The sequence below is a fragment of the Eleutherodactylus coqui genome, chromosome 10, assembly GCF_035609145.1.
Source record: "Eleutherodactylus coqui strain aEleCoq1 chromosome 10, aEleCoq1.hap1, whole genome shotgun sequence".
In the NCBI taxonomy this organism is placed as follows: Eukaryota; Metazoa; Chordata; class Amphibia; order Anura; family Eleutherodactylidae; genus Eleutherodactylus; species Eleutherodactylus coqui.
The window spans coordinates 9,075,213-9,093,637 of NC_089846.1; the positions used below are offsets into that span (position 1 = coordinate 9,075,213).

General features: G+C 46.4%; 1 protein-coding gene across 1 annotated transcript; it reads left to right on the forward strand.

Annotated features, from left to right (window-relative positions):
* Positions 1 to 5,217: 5,217 nt before the first annotated feature.
* UCK1 (uridine-cytidine kinase 1) lies at positions 5,218 to 17,966 on the forward strand. The gene is made up of 7 exons (XM_066580193.1): positions 5,218 to 5,392; positions 8,652 to 8,811; positions 9,029 to 9,125; positions 12,839 to 12,981; positions 15,939 to 16,033; positions 16,186 to 16,234; positions 16,426 to 17,966. Exons 1-7 carry the CDS (start codon positions 5,225 to 5,227, stop codon positions 16,605 to 16,607), a joined length of 894 nt encoding a protein of 297 aa, XP_066436290.1. The 5' UTR covers positions 5,218 to 5,224; the 3' UTR covers positions 16,608 to 17,966.
* The last annotated feature ends 459 nt before the right edge of the window (positions 17,967 to 18,425 follow it).

Genomic DNA, 18,425 nt, shown 5'->3' on the forward strand with positions numbered 1-18,425 from the left:
TGCAAACTAACTTTGATTTCATTGTCCACAATGAATTTCAGAAGCGCCTTTCACACGGGAGGAATTTTTCCACATTCTGCACCCCATTCCGCAGCAAATTCTGCCTCAAAATTCGCAATGGGACTTGTGGGTTTTGGTGCGGAATACGGAAACATTCTGCCCATTTGAAGACCCTTTAGACAACCAAAAACAGGATGCTACGCGACAACTACTGAGCCGTCCGTTTTGGAAATTGGCAAGTGATGCCAACATGTAGCGCAAGGGATGGTGTTGTTAGCATTGATGTCTGTAGGGCTGGCCTTTGGGGTGTACGATCACACAGGGTGCATCACTCCACCTAGATGAAGGGGGCGCAACCAGGTACCCTGTACAATTGTAACGACCCCTCAGCTGTGAATAGAATTAGGTCAGGGTACTTGTTCAACCTCTGGATGCAAACAAGAATGTTACCATTCAATGACTGCAAGCAGAGATTGCCGAATACAGACTGCGGGGATGTGTTGGCTCTGCCATCAAAGAAGCAACAGCAATTACGGAAGCAGCAGCCGAGAAAAGCCGGATGACAGTTTGACAGGTGGTATAATGGCGGCCATGCTGCCTGTCACCCAGCTGTTAGCAAACTTTGCAGATCTACCATTCAGAAGTCCGGGAAAGCTGAGTGAACCCTCCAAAGGGGACGGTGGCCATGTTGGTTGTCATCTGGGGTTCTTGGGAACTGAATAGATTCTTAGCAGATTGACAGAAGATTCGATGACTTGTGTTTGGATTTAGAGGGAAATGGTCTTTCCTCCCCGTTTCCTGTTTATTGGCTGCCGCTCTCCTGACAATACCCACCAGTTCATCCGCGCCCTGACCTCACTCAGTAGATGGCAATAATGGAAGTTCCCACATCCGCAGTGCGGGCTGCATCTCTACTAATTGCCTTCTCGAGGTCACACAGAGCAGATAAGCGGCGTCAGACCCTCCTATCAGACCCGTCTCATTGACTAATGATCAGATTTAAAGGGCCGCTCCTCCATAGGACGTCCTTCATTCGTCCTCATCAGCCAAGTTGTGAGAAATTCATTTCTGATGGTTTATTTTTTGCTATCTCAGGACTCCGGGAAAGCTGAGTGATGACCGATACAGCGACGGTTACAAGTCCTGAAGGGTCATCCAGCTTTTTAGAGTGACACGCTGCTCTGTAGGGGCACATTAACCCCTTAGTGACCGCTGTTTTGTGCCTTAAGGATCAAATGATTTTCATTGTTGCAAGAGCCAAAACTCGTAAACAGCCGTATGGGGACTTTTTCGTTAAAATTGTATATTTTAATATGTTGTGAAACTTTTGTTACATTTTGGGGGGGGGGGGGAATTGGAAAAAACGTACAAAAACACCACTTATCCCTCAACATGTAGAGAGCCAGACTGCTAAATAGAGTTTAAGTATAAGGCCGCTTTCAGTGATTTTTAAATTGATATTAGTGTAGGGACTCACAAGTAAACGGGGACCCTTGCTGCGGGCTTGTGAGCTTGTGGATTTTGAATGGAGTCATACACGAGCGATGTTTTTTTTCCTCACAGCGATGCTACAAAATATTGCTGCATATCGTATTTTTTCACGTCCCTCGGGACGTATCGCTAATTGTTTTCAATGGGACAGTCACACACATCGCATGCCGTGCTATGTGATGTTTACCATTGTATTCAACGGGAAACACTTGCTGATCCTCGATATGTGTGATAAAAATGCCGCACATCTGCGGGTAAAACGCACATTGACAAGCGGTTTAGGCTACCTACACATGGACCAGGGCGAAAGAGGAACAGAAGTGTTTCCCATTAATTTCAATGGGAGACCTCGCATGCACATCGCATGGCACTCGCATGCCATGGAATGCATTAAAGGTCCCATTGTAATCAATGGGCGATGCGTTCCGAAGAACGTAAAAAGATGGGACACGCAGCGGTCTGTTTCCCACATCGCTGTGCGGTAGAACATTGCTCATATATATATGACTCCATTCAGAAGGATGAGGCTCATATTGGCGTGTCTCACAACGCACAAATCTTGCGCAAGTTTCTCAGCCGTGTGGAAGCAGCCTTAGGCTAACGTCACACGGGCGAGTGCGATATCGCGCCCCCCACCATGTGGATTCCCCGCGGATGTGAGGCGGTTTTTATGTCAAAACCGCCTCGCATCACTTCGGGGAAGAAGTGATTCTCCGCCGCGGAGGATCGTAGAGTGTCTCCTATTCTTTCCCATGGGAGACCTTGCATCGCGCGCCCCTACCGTGGGTAAGTATCGGGCCGCTTTCAATTAAATGGTATTGATCTTTTTTTAGACCCTCAAGAGGATTTGAAGATGCGATCGTTCTCTCACTAGGATAGTACACTGCATTACTTATGTAATGCATTCTACTAAGCCTATGACATCAGTCTATTAGACTGTGAGAGGCGGGGTCTAATAGGCTGAATTACATGGCAGAAGTGGAGGGCTTTGTGAGGCTTTCAGCTGCCATTAGTACCGTGTGATCACATTACGGGGTGCTGAAGGGTGACAGAGCCCCCTCCCCCTGTCATCTGCTTACATGCTGCAGTTGCTATTGATTGTGGTCTGTAAGGGGTTAAACTACCAGGATCTGAGGTTTCTCTGCCCCTGGCTGTTAGAGCAGGATCCTGGCTGTCAGTAGTCATTTAAGCCACTGCCTTTAAAAGACACATGTGCTGCCCATTACTGACATCAGTAAAAAGGTGTATTGCGGTCACAAAGGGGTTAAGCACAAAGTGGGTGCCATCCCCTGTGTGGGCTCTGATGGCGGCGATGGTGACTAACGCCAAGCTTTTCACGAATTCATATACCTTAACGACTCACGGATTTAGATTTAATAGCGATTTCCATAAGAACTAGAATTCACATTTTCCGCTGCCTTTGCAGATATGAACGCTTGCCCGGGCGCCACCCTCATGCCATGGCTGTTGCTGGCACGGTTCGGACATTTATTGCTTTATTGCTATTGGGGTAAAGGATAAGATGAGAACGCAGTAAACTCTTAAAGGGCAAGGACGTCTAATGATGCGTGATTTGTGGTGAACGTAACGTCCGCTCGTCTCTGGAACAGCGGGACTTGCTGCGTTCTGTGGATGTGGACCGCTTTCCTTGTCTGGTGCGGACCCTCAGTTACTGCCTGCATTATACTCCAGTCACATCCTTGCTGGCTATTCTGCTGCACTGCATATGGGGAGATGTAGCTGTTGCAGTGTACTGCATGGTATCTTAGTGATGAGGCCATCCACCCTGTCCACTGCCTCATGAGCCCATCAGAGGGCAGCACTGAACCCAATGGACAAAGGGGTAGCTTGAAACTCTTGTCCCCCAGTGCAAAATCTGTCCCAGCCAACCCCCCCCCCCCCCCCCCCACCTAGCATGTGCCATATGTGGCAGAGAGACACTGGGACTGGGGTACGACTGCCACCTCTGCGCCCGCTACAGCCACGCCCCAGTCAATGTTAAGTTGCACCGAGCCCTTCGTAGGATCTCTGCTCATGCTCCAAGGGAGGGGGGACACTGAATAGGGGACCCCTAATTCTGATGCCCTCATTCCCTCCTGTGGCATATGGAGGAGAATGTTTGTGGGCAGCGCCTTTAACACTGAGGCCCCCAGTTCCTGGACCCCCCGTGCAAAATCTATAACTCGGCCCTCGTGTACCATTTATAATACTGATGTCTTTTGGGGCCCCTCAGGGCCCGGTGAGTCTGTGATCTCTGCACCCCTTAAACCTGGAGATGACAGGCTGCACCTTATCCAGCTGGGACCCGGTGCGCAATGCCAGTGGCTGTTCCCGGGCATCTAGGAAAAGCCTCAACTAACGTTAGGTGTGCGTAAAATATTGTGTGAGATCTGCAAAAAACTGATGTTTTTTCATGCGTGTGCCATCCGTGTGCGGTCCATGTGTCAGGTTTTGTTTCTTTACCCTCCATGTGTATTTTTCACATCTTCAAAAAAAAACAAAAAACCTGAGGAGAGCGCAAATTCTTACTTTCTGCAGCTCTTAAAAAACACATACGAGTGCCGTCCGTTTTTTTCTGTCCCCATTGACTTTAATGGACGAGTTTTGTTCGTAAACCACACTAGGGGGCGTGTTATTTGTGTAGCACCTACTTATTCTGCAGCGCTTACGGGTAATTTATGTCTGACCGCAGCCTTAAGGCTCATCCACTTCAATGCGTTCATTCATATCTGCGTATTCTGCGCAAAATAGACCACAGAAGTGAATGGGCGCGCACAAATACGCACGGAACTGCGTATTTACGTATCAAAACAGCGGGCCGCACTGCGTAGCTGCTTTCTGTACTGCGGATGCTCCGCTCGGCTCGCCATCAGACATGCGCAGTGCAGATTTTTCTCCCGTGGAATCTGCAGCTGTCAATTGCGGACGGGTCGCGGGTCGGACGGCTTCCATTGACTTCCATGGAGCATGCTGTGATTTGTTTCCGCTCGTGTGCAGGAAGAATCACTTTTGCAGAGCGTGCTACGGGCGGTGCTTGCTGCAGATTACGCAATTCAAATCCGCCCGTGTGCAGGCAGCTGTAATGCAGCGTTTCATGGATGCAGTGGTAGTTTAAACGTACTCAAATTAATGAAGAATGTACGGTAACCCATGGCGATGTCACCGTGCGCTTTACAGATGCGGTTTTTGTGAAAAAGGGCAAACAAAATGAACTACAAAACTTTATTAGAAAAAAAAACTTTTTCTCAGAAAAATCGGATGATAACGTATTCTGCGCAAATGTTTTTAAAAACGTGAATGTCAGCTTAAAATTGATGCGGTTTTTTCCCGTATTGTACATGACAGTGCCGGTATGGACGGAACCGAACCACCTGCGTACATTTTTTTTCAACTCCCTGATGAATGACAGTCTTAGCTGTCTAGATACAGAAAATCTGTCTGTGTTGCCCATAGCAACCAATCACAGCACAGTTCTCCTTTTTTCTACTACTGAGGTAAAATGAAAGCTGCGCTGTGATTGGTCGCAGCGTTTATCACAGTGTGCTGCCGCGATACACGTCTGTGAGCCGCCTCGTATTTTAGAAAGACACAAAAAACTTTATTGTTCATAACAACCGACTGCTCATTATTTCAACCCTTTCTGTCACATGACCCCTCCATCACATGACTATCAATGCGACGCAAGTTCCTGCAACTCCACTTCCCGACATGCAGTGCGGTACGTGCCGTGCGCATGCTTATGGCCGGCGCTACCGCCCAGGGGCTTCTGGGAGTTGTAGTTTCTGACCCTTCCCAGCAAGCTTACCTAGCCATGGCTTCTGCAGGGAACATGGAGACCCCTGAGCGCGGACACCAGCGACCCTTCCTTATCGGGGTGAGCGGCGGCACGGCCAGCGGGAAGGTGAGTGTGCAGTGGGGAGGAGCGGCCCTGACAGCCCAAGGCGGCCATTACTGCAGTGGAGGGACTTGCTCTGGTCAGTGACAGGGGTTGTTATGTTGGCAGTTTCCTGCTTGCTGACACCCACCCCCCATCATTGTATGCAGCGCGGCCCTGTGGATTATAACCGTAGCGTCTGTCGCGGCTCCTAACCCCAGCCCACCGCCAGGTCACCCCACAGCGGAGCGCGGCACCTGCGGGATGGAATATTCTATGGCGGCGCTGCGGAAAGCTCAGCGCCAAAATCCACGCGCAGAAATAAAAATCTGCCGGCAATTCTGCGTCAAATGCCACAGTCCGCCGTGCGAATGTCGGTGCGGAGTCCGGGGACGGCGTGTTCTGTTGTGGAATATTCCGCCCTGTGCGCAAGGAACCAAAAACCGCCGCCACACGTGGCGAATGGCTGCCGGCACGCAACAACACCTGCAGGCATTCTGCGGATGCCACGTCCACATCTAAAAGGCGCAGATTTGGCCGCATTTCTTCTTGCAGAACGGCTGCGGAGCCCAGCGCCTGTATCTTAGGGCTTGAATTTCGCGGTGCGACTGTAAACGCTGAAGACGTTCCGCACGGATGATCCTCCCCAAGTGACCGCGGCATAAACGGGATTGAATTTCTGCAGCGATTAGACAAGTGTAAATTGCGCAGCGGTTCCTGTGTGTGTGGAGGCGGACGCAGCCTGACAGATTCTCACTCACAGGAGCCGCCATGACGCCCGGTAGACGATTGTCCCCCCCTTCTATCGCCTGAATGATGGAGCGGCAGCTTCCAGGCGCCGAGAGACGGCCGGGACTACTGAAAGAACCGAGCGCCGTCCTATGCTGTTTCCGTAAAACGAATGTGTGCGCGGTCACATCGGCGGCGCATGAACCACGGCACGGATTCCCATAAGACACCAAAACCTCGCGGACGGTCGTGCAGAATGTGCATACGAATCCGTACGCAAAAACTGTGTGAACGCGGCCAGAAGGGCCAAATCCACTTTAGGTAGTGTTCACACATAACGGAAGCGGTGCGGATTGTCCGCAGTGGGACGACCGCCTAACAGCCGCGCCGCTGGCGGATCTTGTCGCGGATTCGCTGCAGACTTCAATTGAAAGGGTGAAATCAGCTGCAGAACTGCGTAAAGAAGTGCATCAATCCGCTGCGTGCGATCGCACCCTCACGGTGAAAAGGTAAATAGCCGGCGATCACGGGGTCCCTCCGCTGGGAGAGATAAAGGCGCTCCGCACACAGCACGGCTGGGGGGCTGTAGCTGACGGACCCCCCTGATGCATCCTGTACAGTCAGCCATCAGTCACACCCGAAGCGCTGGTCACATGGCGCTGTACTTCGGCTCCTATCACCAGACTGTGATCAGCTGATAACAGAGAGGAGAGGAGGCTCAAAGGGCGACACATCCAGCATATAACAAGGGTTTCTCATAGACTTTGTAGATCTCCCCTCCATTTTCAATATCTGCTTGCTGTCAGTGAATGAGCACTCTTGCTGATATCTGGAGGTTAAAAACCTGTCCAGAGCTGATAATTCTCACAGCTGAGGGTCTGTTACAGTGTGTCAGTCTGCGGTCCCCAGAGGATTCTCTGCACTGGATACATTGTATCCGCTTCTCTCTCCTGTGTATAGACGTCGGCCGCCTGGATGGCGTGCTGCGTGGTGTAACGTGCGGCGGGACGGCAGTTAGGGAAACCTTACAGGTGCGTTAGGATAAACCGTCCATGTTGGCTGATGTTGGCCTCTGCGGTGGCAGGAAGGGTCAGACTTTGCCCCCCGCTCAGGAACCTTTTGTTAACCACTTCAGGACCAGGGATTTTTTCTTTCTGTTTTTCGTGCCGCCTTCCAGTTTCGCCATCGCTGCGGCGGCTTGTTTGCGGGACGAGTTGTATTTGTTTTTATTGGCACCATTTAATGTATCAGAATGATTTTCGGTGAGTTTTTCTTTTTTCCTTTAATGGTCTCGATGTTCTGGGATTGTAACTTTTTGTTATTTCTCCGTTGCTCAGACTCGCTCTTGCAGGGTCAGCTGTAATATTAGTATCATTTTGGGAAACATGGCTTTTTGATCACGTTTCAGTCAAATTTTCTGAGAGCTGGGATGCCCCCCCCCCCCCCCCCCCCCCCCCCCCCCCAGTCTGAATTTGGGCATTCTTTTTGGTTTTTCTTAACTGGCCTTCACCGTGCAATATAAATTTTCTGATGTTTTAATAGTTTAGATGTTTGCGCACTGCGATACCTTTTATATGTGGAGGTTTTTTAAATTTTCTTTTAATTATTTCTTTTTAAACTGTTAAAAAAAAGCTTTATTAAACTTTTTTCTTTTTTCCATTTTTATTTATTCCTCACGAGGGACTTGAACTTGTGATCATTTGCTCACTTGTACTATAGACTGCAGTACTTCAGTATTACAGTATATAATAATTTTTGATGTTGCCATGGGCTGAGCATCTATGCCTGATAACCTTGGGAGCCTTAGGGTGAATGCAGACAGCCGCAGCGGGATGCGACCCATGCCCCTGCACTGACCTCCGGCTTACCTGCCCGGTGTCTTCGCTCTGCCCTGTGGATGTTCCACATGCACAGTGCAAACCCGGCACATCAGCAATGACGCGGCGGTGCGAGGCTTACACTGAAGTAGGACATGCCGCGATTTTCTTACCACGAGAGTTTTCCGTGATCAGAATTGCGTCTGTCTGCATAGGACTGCCTAAACCAATGCGGTCTTATGGCAGCGTGCCATGGTGGAAATTCTGCCCGTGTGCATTCAGCCTTAAGTAGACTCCAGGCTGCCATGCTAGCCCATCTGCACAGGCAGTCGCTCTGCTGCGGGTGCCGATGGGTTGTGGGACGGGGTCCCCTCCTCCAGCTGACTGTTGAGATGCACCAAGTTACCTTCGGCTGCCAGCTGCGGGGCGGACTCAGCTGCCATACAACCTTCAGGACTGCAGGATGTTTATTTGGCTTCAGCGGTCCTGAAGTGGTTAATATCTCACTATGTTCTCACGTCCCCAGTCTCATAGAGATCAATGGTTCTCAGCCCTCCAATCACCATGGCCGATTCACTGACATTCTACACTGCGCCCCCTGCTGACTTAAAGCACTACAACTTCTGGGCACTCAGTTGAGCAAGTGGTGGTGTACCATTTTCATATATTTTGGCCACCAGGTGGCGATACTTCCATTAACCCCATCTCTGCTGTATATAATGTCTCCTTTTCTCTTCCAGTCCACAGTCTGTGAGAAGATAATGGAGCTGCTGGGGCAGAACGAGGTCGACCAGAGACAGAGGAAGGTGGTCATTTTGAGTCAGGACCGCTTCTACAAGGTGCTGACCCCTGAACAGAAGGCGCGGGCATTAAAGGGACAGTACAACTTCGATCACCCTGGTGAGTGGCCCCAAGTGCTGTCCTACAAGCAGATTCCCCGTCCTTCAGCATATTCCTTGGATCCATCTCATGTGTTGGCATTCAGTTTGTTGTCCCGGTGTTCTACCCCTTCATTCAACTCTGCAGTCCCACAATAACTTGCATGGTCCCGTTGACCATCATCTGAGCCATTCTACGTTGGCAGAGCTAGTAGTAAATTAACCCTTTCTTTTCTTAGATGCTTTTGACAATGATCTAATGTCCCGGACGCTCACCAGGATCCTAGAGGGGCAGATTGTGGACGTCCCCATGTACGACTTTGTCACTCATTCAAGGTGAGGCGCTGCCAGCTCTTCCAGTTACTGAAGGTAGACAATACAGCCTTCTGTGCCCCCGAGATAAAGCTTTATGCAGTGTGCTGTGGCATCTCCGTGTTATAGAATGGTAGAGTTGGAAGGGACCTACAGGGTCATCGGGTCCAACCCCCTGCTCAGTGCAGGATCACTAAATCATCCCAGACAGATGTCTGTCCAGCCTCTGAATACTTCCATTGAAGGAGAACTCACCACCTCCCGTGGCAACCTGTTCCACCCATTGATCCCCCTCACTGTCTAATATCTAATCTATGTCTCCTCCCTTTCAGTTTCATCCCATTGCTTCTAGTCTTTCCTTGTGCAGATGAGAATAGGGCTGATCCCTCTGCACTGTGACAGCCCTTCAGATATTTGTAGACCGCTATTAAGTCTCCTCTCAGCCTTCTCTTCTGCAAGCTAAACATTCCCAGATCCTTTAAGGCTGGGGTCACACGGGACGGAATCCCGCTGGAAATCTCGCGGTTTGGCCGAAGCAAAAACAGCGAGATTTCCGCCGGGAGAAGCGCCGCGGCGGCTTTGAAGCAGCCCGGACACTCGCTCTTCCGCTGCGGCCGGCGCTCCCATAGAGGAGAGCGCGGCCGCAACGGAAAGAAAAAAGATTGAACATGCTGCGGTAGGCAAAGCCGCGCCACAGCCGCGGTTTCGGCCGGATTAACCGCAGCGGATTGGCCGTCCCGTGTGGACGAGATTTCTGAGAAATCTCTTCCACATGGCTGGCTAACCCCGAGATTAGCTGCTGCAGGCGGATTTGCCGAGTGGAAATTCCAGACGGAATTTCCGCGGCAAATCCGCCCTGTGTAACCCCCCTTCCTAACTGTTCCTCATACGATATAATTTGCAGACTGCTCACCATCTTGGTAACTCTTCTCTGAACTTGTTCCAGTTTGCCTATGTCATTTTTTTAAAGTGGGGTGCCCAGAACTGGACCCAGTATTCCAGATGAGGTCTGACTAAGGAAGAGCAGACGGGGATAATGACCTCACCTGATCTAGACTCTGTGCTTCTCTTAATACATCCCAGAATTGTTTGGCTTTTTGGCTGCTGCATCACATTGTTGACTCATGTTCAGTCTATGATCTATTAGTATACCCAAGTCTTTTTCACATGTGCTGCTGCTTAGCCCAATTCCTCCCATTCTGTATGTGTTTTTTTTTTTTCATTTTTCTTGCCCAAATGTAGGACTTTGCATTTCTCCTTGTTAGATACCATTCTGTTAGTCGCTGCCCACTGCAAGCTTTTCTAGATCTTTTTGAATCCTCCCTCTCTCTTCCCTAGTGTTAGTTATCCCTCCTAGCTTTGTGTCGTCTGCAAATTTGATCAGTTTGCCATCAATTCCCTCCTCCAGATCATTTATAACAATGTTGACCAACACTGGGCCCAGGACAGAGCCTTGTGGTACCGCACTTCATACATTCTTCCACTTGGATGTGCAGCCATTTATGACCACTCTTTGAGTACGATCACTCAGCCAGTTGTGAATCCACCCAACAGTTGCCTTGTCAATCCCATATTTGGTCATTTTTTCAATAAGTATGGTATGAGATACTTTGTCAAATGCTTTACTAAAGTCAAGATATACTATATCCACTGCATTTCCCTGATCAACCCAGTCGGTGATTCTGTCATAGAAGGAAATTAGATCAGTCTGGCATGACTTCTTTGTTACAAACCCATGCTGGCTCTGGTTAATTACTCCATTCTCATCCAAGTACTTGCATACATGCTGTTTAATAATTTGTTCAAATATCTTCCCCGGTATAGAAGTCAGGCTCACAGGCCTGTAGTTTCCTGGATACACCTTCTTCCCTTTTTTGAAGATGGGGACAACATTTGCCCTTTTCCAATCTTCTGGGACTTCATCTGTTCTCCAGAAATTTTCACAGATTATGGCCAGTGGTTCAGCAATTACCTCCACTGCTTCCTTTAGTATCCTATGATGTAATTTATCTGAACCTTGAATTCATGTAAGTTAGCTAAGTTTTCCCTCACCATCTTTCTGCTTATTGATAGTCTGCATTCTTTTATTCCCCCAATGGCACAGGGAAGATCAGTTGATGTTACATCTACTTTCTGAGAGAAAACAGATACAAAATAGGGATTTAAAAGTTCGGCCTTCTCAGCTTCATTCTTCACCAATTCACCATTTTCGTCTTGTAAACATCCAATAGCATCTTTGACTTTTCTTTTGCTTTTGACCCCCAAAATCCTCGTTTTTTTTATTGCTTTTGGCCTCTGTTACAAGCCTCAATTCATTATCAGCTTTAGCTTTTCTGACACTTGCCCTACAGTTTCTGCAGACCCCATTATATTCTTCTTTAGATATTCTCCCCTCTTTCCATTTGATAAACATATTTTTCTTCGTTGTTAACATGTGTACAAGTTCTGTGTTCTTCCATCCGGGTCTCTTTAAATGCTTCCCATTCTTCCTTCTTTTAGGGATTGTGTTAACAATTGTGCTTTGAGGATCTCATCTCACAATATTTCCCAACCTTCTTGGACATTTCCGACCTTAAGAACATCCAGCCATTGGATTCTTCCTCTCCTCTTTCTGAGTTCATTGAAATCTGCCTTTCTGAAATCCAACCTTGAGGTCTGAGTCTTCTCAGGTCTTCCTCCACTTTTTATCCAACATCCAAGGATATGATGATCGCTGCCTCCTAAGGTCCCAGCCACCCTTACTTCCTCAACCATTCCCTCCCTGTTGGTAAGAATTAGATCCAAGATAGCAGATCTCCTTGTTTTCTCTTCTACCTTCTGGAAGATAAAGTTGTCACAAGAGCAGATAAGAATTTGTTGGATCCATTACTTTTACCTGAGAGATTCCCAACAAATGTCTGGATCGGTAAAATCTCCCATGATCACCATGTTGGGCTTTTTTGAAAGCTTGGCCATCTGATGTAGAAAGAGTTCCTCCATATCTTCTGCTTGTCCAGGCAGTTTATAGTAAATGCCTACAATGGTGTCCTTTCTGTTGTTCTCTCCTTGTATTCTTAGCCAAACAGTTACTACAGAACTCCCAGCTCTGAAGCTTGGATCTCGGTGGAGAGGAATGTTTTCCTAACATACAACACAGAACCTCCTCCCCTGTTATTAGGTCTGTTCCTTATAAATACGTTGTATCCTTCAAGCCTTGTATTCCAATCATGTGTATCATCCCACCGAGTTTCCGTGATGCCTATGACATCATATTCCTCTTCCTGTGTTAGCAGCTCCAGTTCTCCTTGTTTGTTTCCCATGCTCTGGGCATTTGTGTAGAAACATGTTAGTTTGTGATCGGTGTCTCTTACTCCTCTACTTGCCTTCTGAATTTTCTGTCTTCTTTCTTTCCACTTCTAATAACGAGGTTCTCAGATGTATTAATTAGCTGCATATTTTTACCTTTCACTTCCCTTCCCATATTGTTCTAGTTTAATGCTTTCCTAATGAGTAAAGTAAGGCGCCCACCAAATATATGCTTACCTGTCTTTGTAAGATGCGACCCGTCTCTAGCAAGCAGTCCATCATATAGGTAATTCACTCCATGGTCTAGGAATCCAAATCCTTACTGCTTTGTAACCATGTTGACTCTTATTAGAGGGTTAACATGGCTACCAAGCAGCTACAATTTCCTAACTCCACCTTGTGGTTCCCAGCTGTACTGCACAGACGATTATAGCTGCAGCTTCTCCCTCCAGGTTACCAGAAACGACGACCGTCTACCCGGCAGACGTGCTGCTGTTTGAGGGGATTCTGGCGTTCTATAACCAGGAGATCCGAGACATGTTCCACCTGAAGCTGTTTGTGGACACCGATTCGGATGTCAGGTTGTCCCGGAGGGGTGAGTGTCGGGCCGACCGCTCTGGATACACAAGTAGCATCGCTAAGTGACTGGAGATGGTAAAAACTGTCATAGTACAAATTGTGGTGGAATCTTCAAGAAGTGCGCAATGTGCGAAGCCTGGCTACAGGTACTTAACACGTAGCGGAAATGCTGCCGATCGTCCGCAGTGGAAAGTCTGTGGCAAAACCCGCAGTATTTCCACATCACAAACTCGGCGCCATTAGTGTGGATTGTGCCTTGGATTCCGTCACGGATTCGCAGCAGATTTCAGCCTGCGCTGCGCTGCCAACACAGAGTACAGCGCACACCGCCAAACGGCAATTGCTGCTGAGCGCTGCTAGTCAGGTAATGCCACTTAGACAGCACCTGACTGGCAGTGGCAGCGCTCAGTAGCAGTTGCTAGGTAACGGCATGTGCTGCACTCTTGGTCCTGGCAGCGTTCAATATTCAGAGGGGAAAGGAGTGCAGCACAAACCGAAATCGGCTGCGAATTCAGAACTGAATCCAAGGCAAAATCAGCACTAATGGTGCGGATTTTGACACTGTATTTGATACAGAAGTGCTGTGAACTTTAACAGTAAAATCTGCAGCATTTCTACTACATGTGAACATAACCTATGAAAGGGTAGGGAGCTCAGATGTAATGTTATCTCTCTGCCTGTATTATAGTAGTTATATTCTTGTACATAGGGGGCAGTATTATAGTAGTTATATTCTTGTACATAGGGGGCAGTATTATAGTAGTTATATTCTTGTACATAGGGGCAGTATTATAGTAGTTATATTCTTGTACATAGGGGGCAGTATTATAGTAGTTATCTTCTTGTACATGGGAGGCAGTATTATAGTAGTTATCTTCTTGTACATGGGAGGCAGTATTATAGTAGTTATATTCTTGTACATAGGGGCAGTATTATAGTAGTTATATTCTTGTACATAGGGGCAGTATTATAGTAGTTATATTCTTGTACATAGAGGGGCAGTATTATAGTAGTTATATTCTTGTACATAGAGGGGCAGTATTATAGTAGTTATATTCTTGTACATAGGGGGCAGTATTATAGTAGTTATATTCTTGTACATAGGGGGCAGTATTATAGTAGTTATATTCTTGTACATAGGAGCAGTATTATAGTAGTTATATTCTTGTACATAGGGGGCAGTATTATAGTAGTTATATTCTTGTACATAGGAGCAGTATTATAGTAGTTATATTCTTGTACATAGGAGCAGTATTATAGTAGTTATATTCTTGTACATAGGGGGCAGTATTATAGTAGTTATATTCTTATACATAGGGGGCAGTATTATAGTAGTTATATTCTTGTACATAGGGGCAGTATTATAGTAGTTATATTCTTGTACATAGGGGCAGTATTATAGTAGTTATATTCTTGTACATAGAGGGGCAGTATTATAGTAGTTATATTCTTGTACATAGAGGGGCAGTATTATAGTAGTTATATTCTTGTACATAGGAGCAGTATTATAGTAGTTATATTCTTGTACATAGGGGGCAGTATTATAGTAGTTATATTCTTGTACATAGGAGGCAGTATTATAGTTGTTATATTCTTGTACATAGGGGGCAGTATTATAGTAGGTATATTCTTGTACAAAGGGCAGTATTATAGTAGTTATATTCTTGTACATAGGGGGCAGTATTATAGTAGTTATATTCTTGTACATAGGAGCAGTATTATAGTAGTTATATTCTTGTACATAGGAGCAGTATTATAATAGTTATATTCTTGTACATAGGGGGTAGTATTATAGCAGTTATATTCTTGTACATAGGGGGCAGTATTATAGTAGGTATATTCTTGTACAAAGGGCAGTATTATAGTAGTTATATTCTTGTACATAGGGGGCAGTATTATAGTAGTTATATTCTTGTACATAGGAGCAGTATTATAGTAGTTATATTCTTGTACATAGGAGCAGTATTATAGTAGTTATATTCTTGTACATAGGGGGCAGTATTATAGTAGTTATATTCTTATACATAGGGGGCAGTATTATAGTAGTTATATTCTTGTACATAGGGGCAGTATTATAGTAGTTATATTCTTGTACATAGGGGGCAGTATTATAGTAGTTATATTCTTGTACATAGGGGGCAGTATTATAGTAGTTATATTCTTGTACATAGGGGGCAGTATTATAGTAGTTATATTCTTGTACATAGGGGGCAGTATTATAGTAGTTATATTCTTGTACATAGGGGGCAGTATTATAGTAGTTATATTCTTGTACATAGGGGGCAGTATTATAGTAGTTATATTCTTGTACATAGGAGCAGTATTATAGTAGTTATATTCTTGTACATAGGGGGCAGTATTATAGTAGTTATATTCTTGTACATAGGGGGCAGTATTATAGTAGTTATATTCTTGTACATAGGAGCAGTATTATAGTAGTTATATTCTTGTACATAGGAGCAGTATTATAGTAGTTATATTCTTGTACATAGGAGCAGTATTATAGTAGGTATATTCTTGTACATAGGGGGCAGTATTATAGTAGTTATATTCTTGTACATAGGAGGCAGTATTATAGTAGTTATATTCTTGTACATAGGGGCCAGTATTATAGTAGGTATATTCTTGTACATAGGGGGGCAGTATTATAGTAGTTATATTCTTGTACATAGGAGGCAGTATTATAGTAGTTATATTCTTGTACATAGGGGAGCAGTATTATAGTAGTTATATTCTTGTACATAGGGGAGCAGTATTATAGTAGTTATATTCTTGTACATAGGGTGCAGTATTATAGTAGTTATATTCTTGTACATAGGGGCAGTATTATAGTAGTTATATTCTTGTACATAGGGGGCAGTATTATAGTAGTTATATTCTTGTACATAGGGGGCAGTATTATAGTAGTTATATTCTTGTACATAGGGGAGCAGTATTACATAACTACTACTTATGTGAACTATTATTTTCCAGTTCTGCGAGACATGAAGCGAGGAAGGGAGTTGGAGCAGATTCTCACTCAGTACACAACTTTTGTCAAGCCGGCATTTGAGGAATTCTCTCTCCCGGTAATTTTCCTTGGTTATTGGTGTTGCACCTCCTTTTATCACGGAAGGCTAAAACATCAGTTTCTGCAGGATTTTTGTTGCTTTGGATCAGTATTTTCTTTCGTCTCCGGTGTCACGGCTAATCTCTAAATGTTATTTCAATCCTCTTGTAGACTAAAAAGTATGCGGACGTTATCATCCCGCGGGGAGTGGACAATATGGGTGAGCAGTGACTGTGACATCTGTCTTCTGACCACTTGAGTTAGTCGGGGGGAGGTGGGGTGTTTAAGGGGCGCTGCTGCTTTGTATGTTGTCTAGCGGTACTGCAGCACCTAATAGTGAAATGTTACCATTTGGTGATAATTATTGATCGCCTGTAGCGCTCTGACCTTTTTTTTTTAACCCCCTTCCAGTGGCCATTAACCTGATCGTGCAGCACATCCAGGACATCCTAAATGGAGACATCTGTAAGTGGCAGCGAGGATCCGCAAATGGGCGGTCGCAGAAAAGAAGCTTCCCTGGACCGGGAGAGTCGGGAGGCGTTTTGGTTCCCGGGAAGCGCACTCACCTGGAGTCCAGCAGCCGGCCGCATTGAGCTGCTCCTGGATTGGGCGGCTAGTAAGATCGGACTTTCGGAGGTCGCAGATGGGGGAGGAGCGCTGGGACTAATTTAGCATCTCTCATTTTCCGGATAAGCATCGTCAGTTTTTACACGGTGATCTCTGAAGACGACGGTAAGAAGAGACATTTACCACATGATTGTGTAGGCTGTTGCGCCCCCTGGTGAGGTGGATGACCAGTGCAACACTGCCAGCTACTCTGGCATCCAGAACTTCGTGAATGTGCGCACAACACAATGTGGTGTCAGTAGAATTATGTGAAGGTCCGTGCGATCAACCCCTCCCCCCATCAATCACATGCTGCACCCCCTCATTCATGGAATCATTGGGGGGGTCTCAGCTACCTGTTCCAGCCCCACCTGAAGGCAATGCAAGATGTTTTAGTGACACTGATGAGGATTAATCCTCGGCACTCGCATGTAGAATGATGAGGGTTGTAGTATATAGATCCTGAGAAGCTTCTGCTCAGCTGCTGCAGCGGAACCGAAAAGCTCTGAAGTGATGGGTAATACTATTTCTTTATATGGGAAATCCTGCTGCTATGGTCAGGTGACCGAGGCGGCCAATGACGCTGGACGAAGCATCTGACAGCAGTGATGGGCTGCACAGTCATCTGATCACGTTCACACGGGTCAGTAGTGACGCAGCACAAACTGTGGCGAATGGCGTCCCTACCGCCCGTGTGTACGAGACCTCGTTAATCCACGCGCTCAGCTTTCATTTGTTAAGTGGCTGTAGGATTCTTATAGCTGTGCTGTGATTGGTTGCCATAGAGGACAGTTTTTATTGATTTTTGATGGCTCCCAGATTCATGCAAATGAAGTGAAACCCCATAATGAACATTTGTGCAACTTTCTTTCAATTCCTTGCTATTTTTAAGATCTCAGCTTGCTGTCTGTGAGTGGAAATATCCTTCATGAAATATTTCTGGTCCATGTCGAAAGTGTTGTGGAACCCCATTAAACTGCGATGCAGAATCTCTGTCTGGACCCAGACTAATACTTCTCAGAGCTGAAGGTTTGCTACAGTTATATCCAGTCTTAAACAATCCTCTGTGAGGTGAACAGCCTGGACGGCAGACCGATACATTGCAACAAACTGTATTCAGCCTCTGGATGTAAATAGAAATACCACCAACAAGCCGAGATCTTGTAGAACCGAGCAGTGTGTTAGAAAGTTACAGAACATTACAGTATATGAAGATTAAAGGGGCTGTCCTGGACTTTTACTATTGCTAATGTATCCTCAGGATAGATCAGCGGGGGTCCACCATTCATGATTTCTGTTGAATATTTGATATTAGGTTAGCTGTCGTGGGGGCGGGGCCAGAAGCTGACCGTTCCGTACACAGGGTGGGGGGGGGTGGGGGGTTTGGTACTGCAGGCATAGCTTCCATTGAATTCAATGCAATATCGACCCATGCCGCTGCGATGGGAACGGAGCCGTCTGTGTTCAGCTCTGTCTGCATTTACAGTGGACCCAATAACTGCTGATTGTTGGGGGTCTTGAGTTGCAGGACCCCCCTCCCCAATCAACCTTTGAAAGTGTTGTCTGAGTTAGGGCCCTTTTCCAGAGGACAGACCGCTCCGTGAAAGGAGAATGTTCTGGCCTGCCCCCCTCCAATCACAGTAGACTGGCAGTCGTTGGTAGATGAGTATCTGCCTGTTTACTCAGGCCCATCATCATTTGATTTTTATGCCTGCCCGATCCGAACGGTGAACAAATGATCGTTCAGATTCCTGCGATCCGGCGAGAATCTGAATGATCGTTTAACTTAAGAGGGACGTTATTTT

Coding starts and splice junctions, on each gene's coding strand:
- UCK1 (XM_066580193.1), top strand. CDS start 5,225: ATGCTTATGGCCGGCGCTACCGCCCAGGGGCTTCTGGGAGTTGTAGTT. Junction 5,393..8,651: donor GCGGCACGGCCAGCGGGAAG/GTGAGTGTGCAG, acceptor TTTCTCTTCCAG/TCCACAGTCTGTGAGAAGAT. Junction 8,812..9,028: donor GTACAACTTCGATCACCCTG/GTGAGTGGCCCC, acceptor TTCTTTTCTTAG/ATGCTTTTGACAATGATCTA.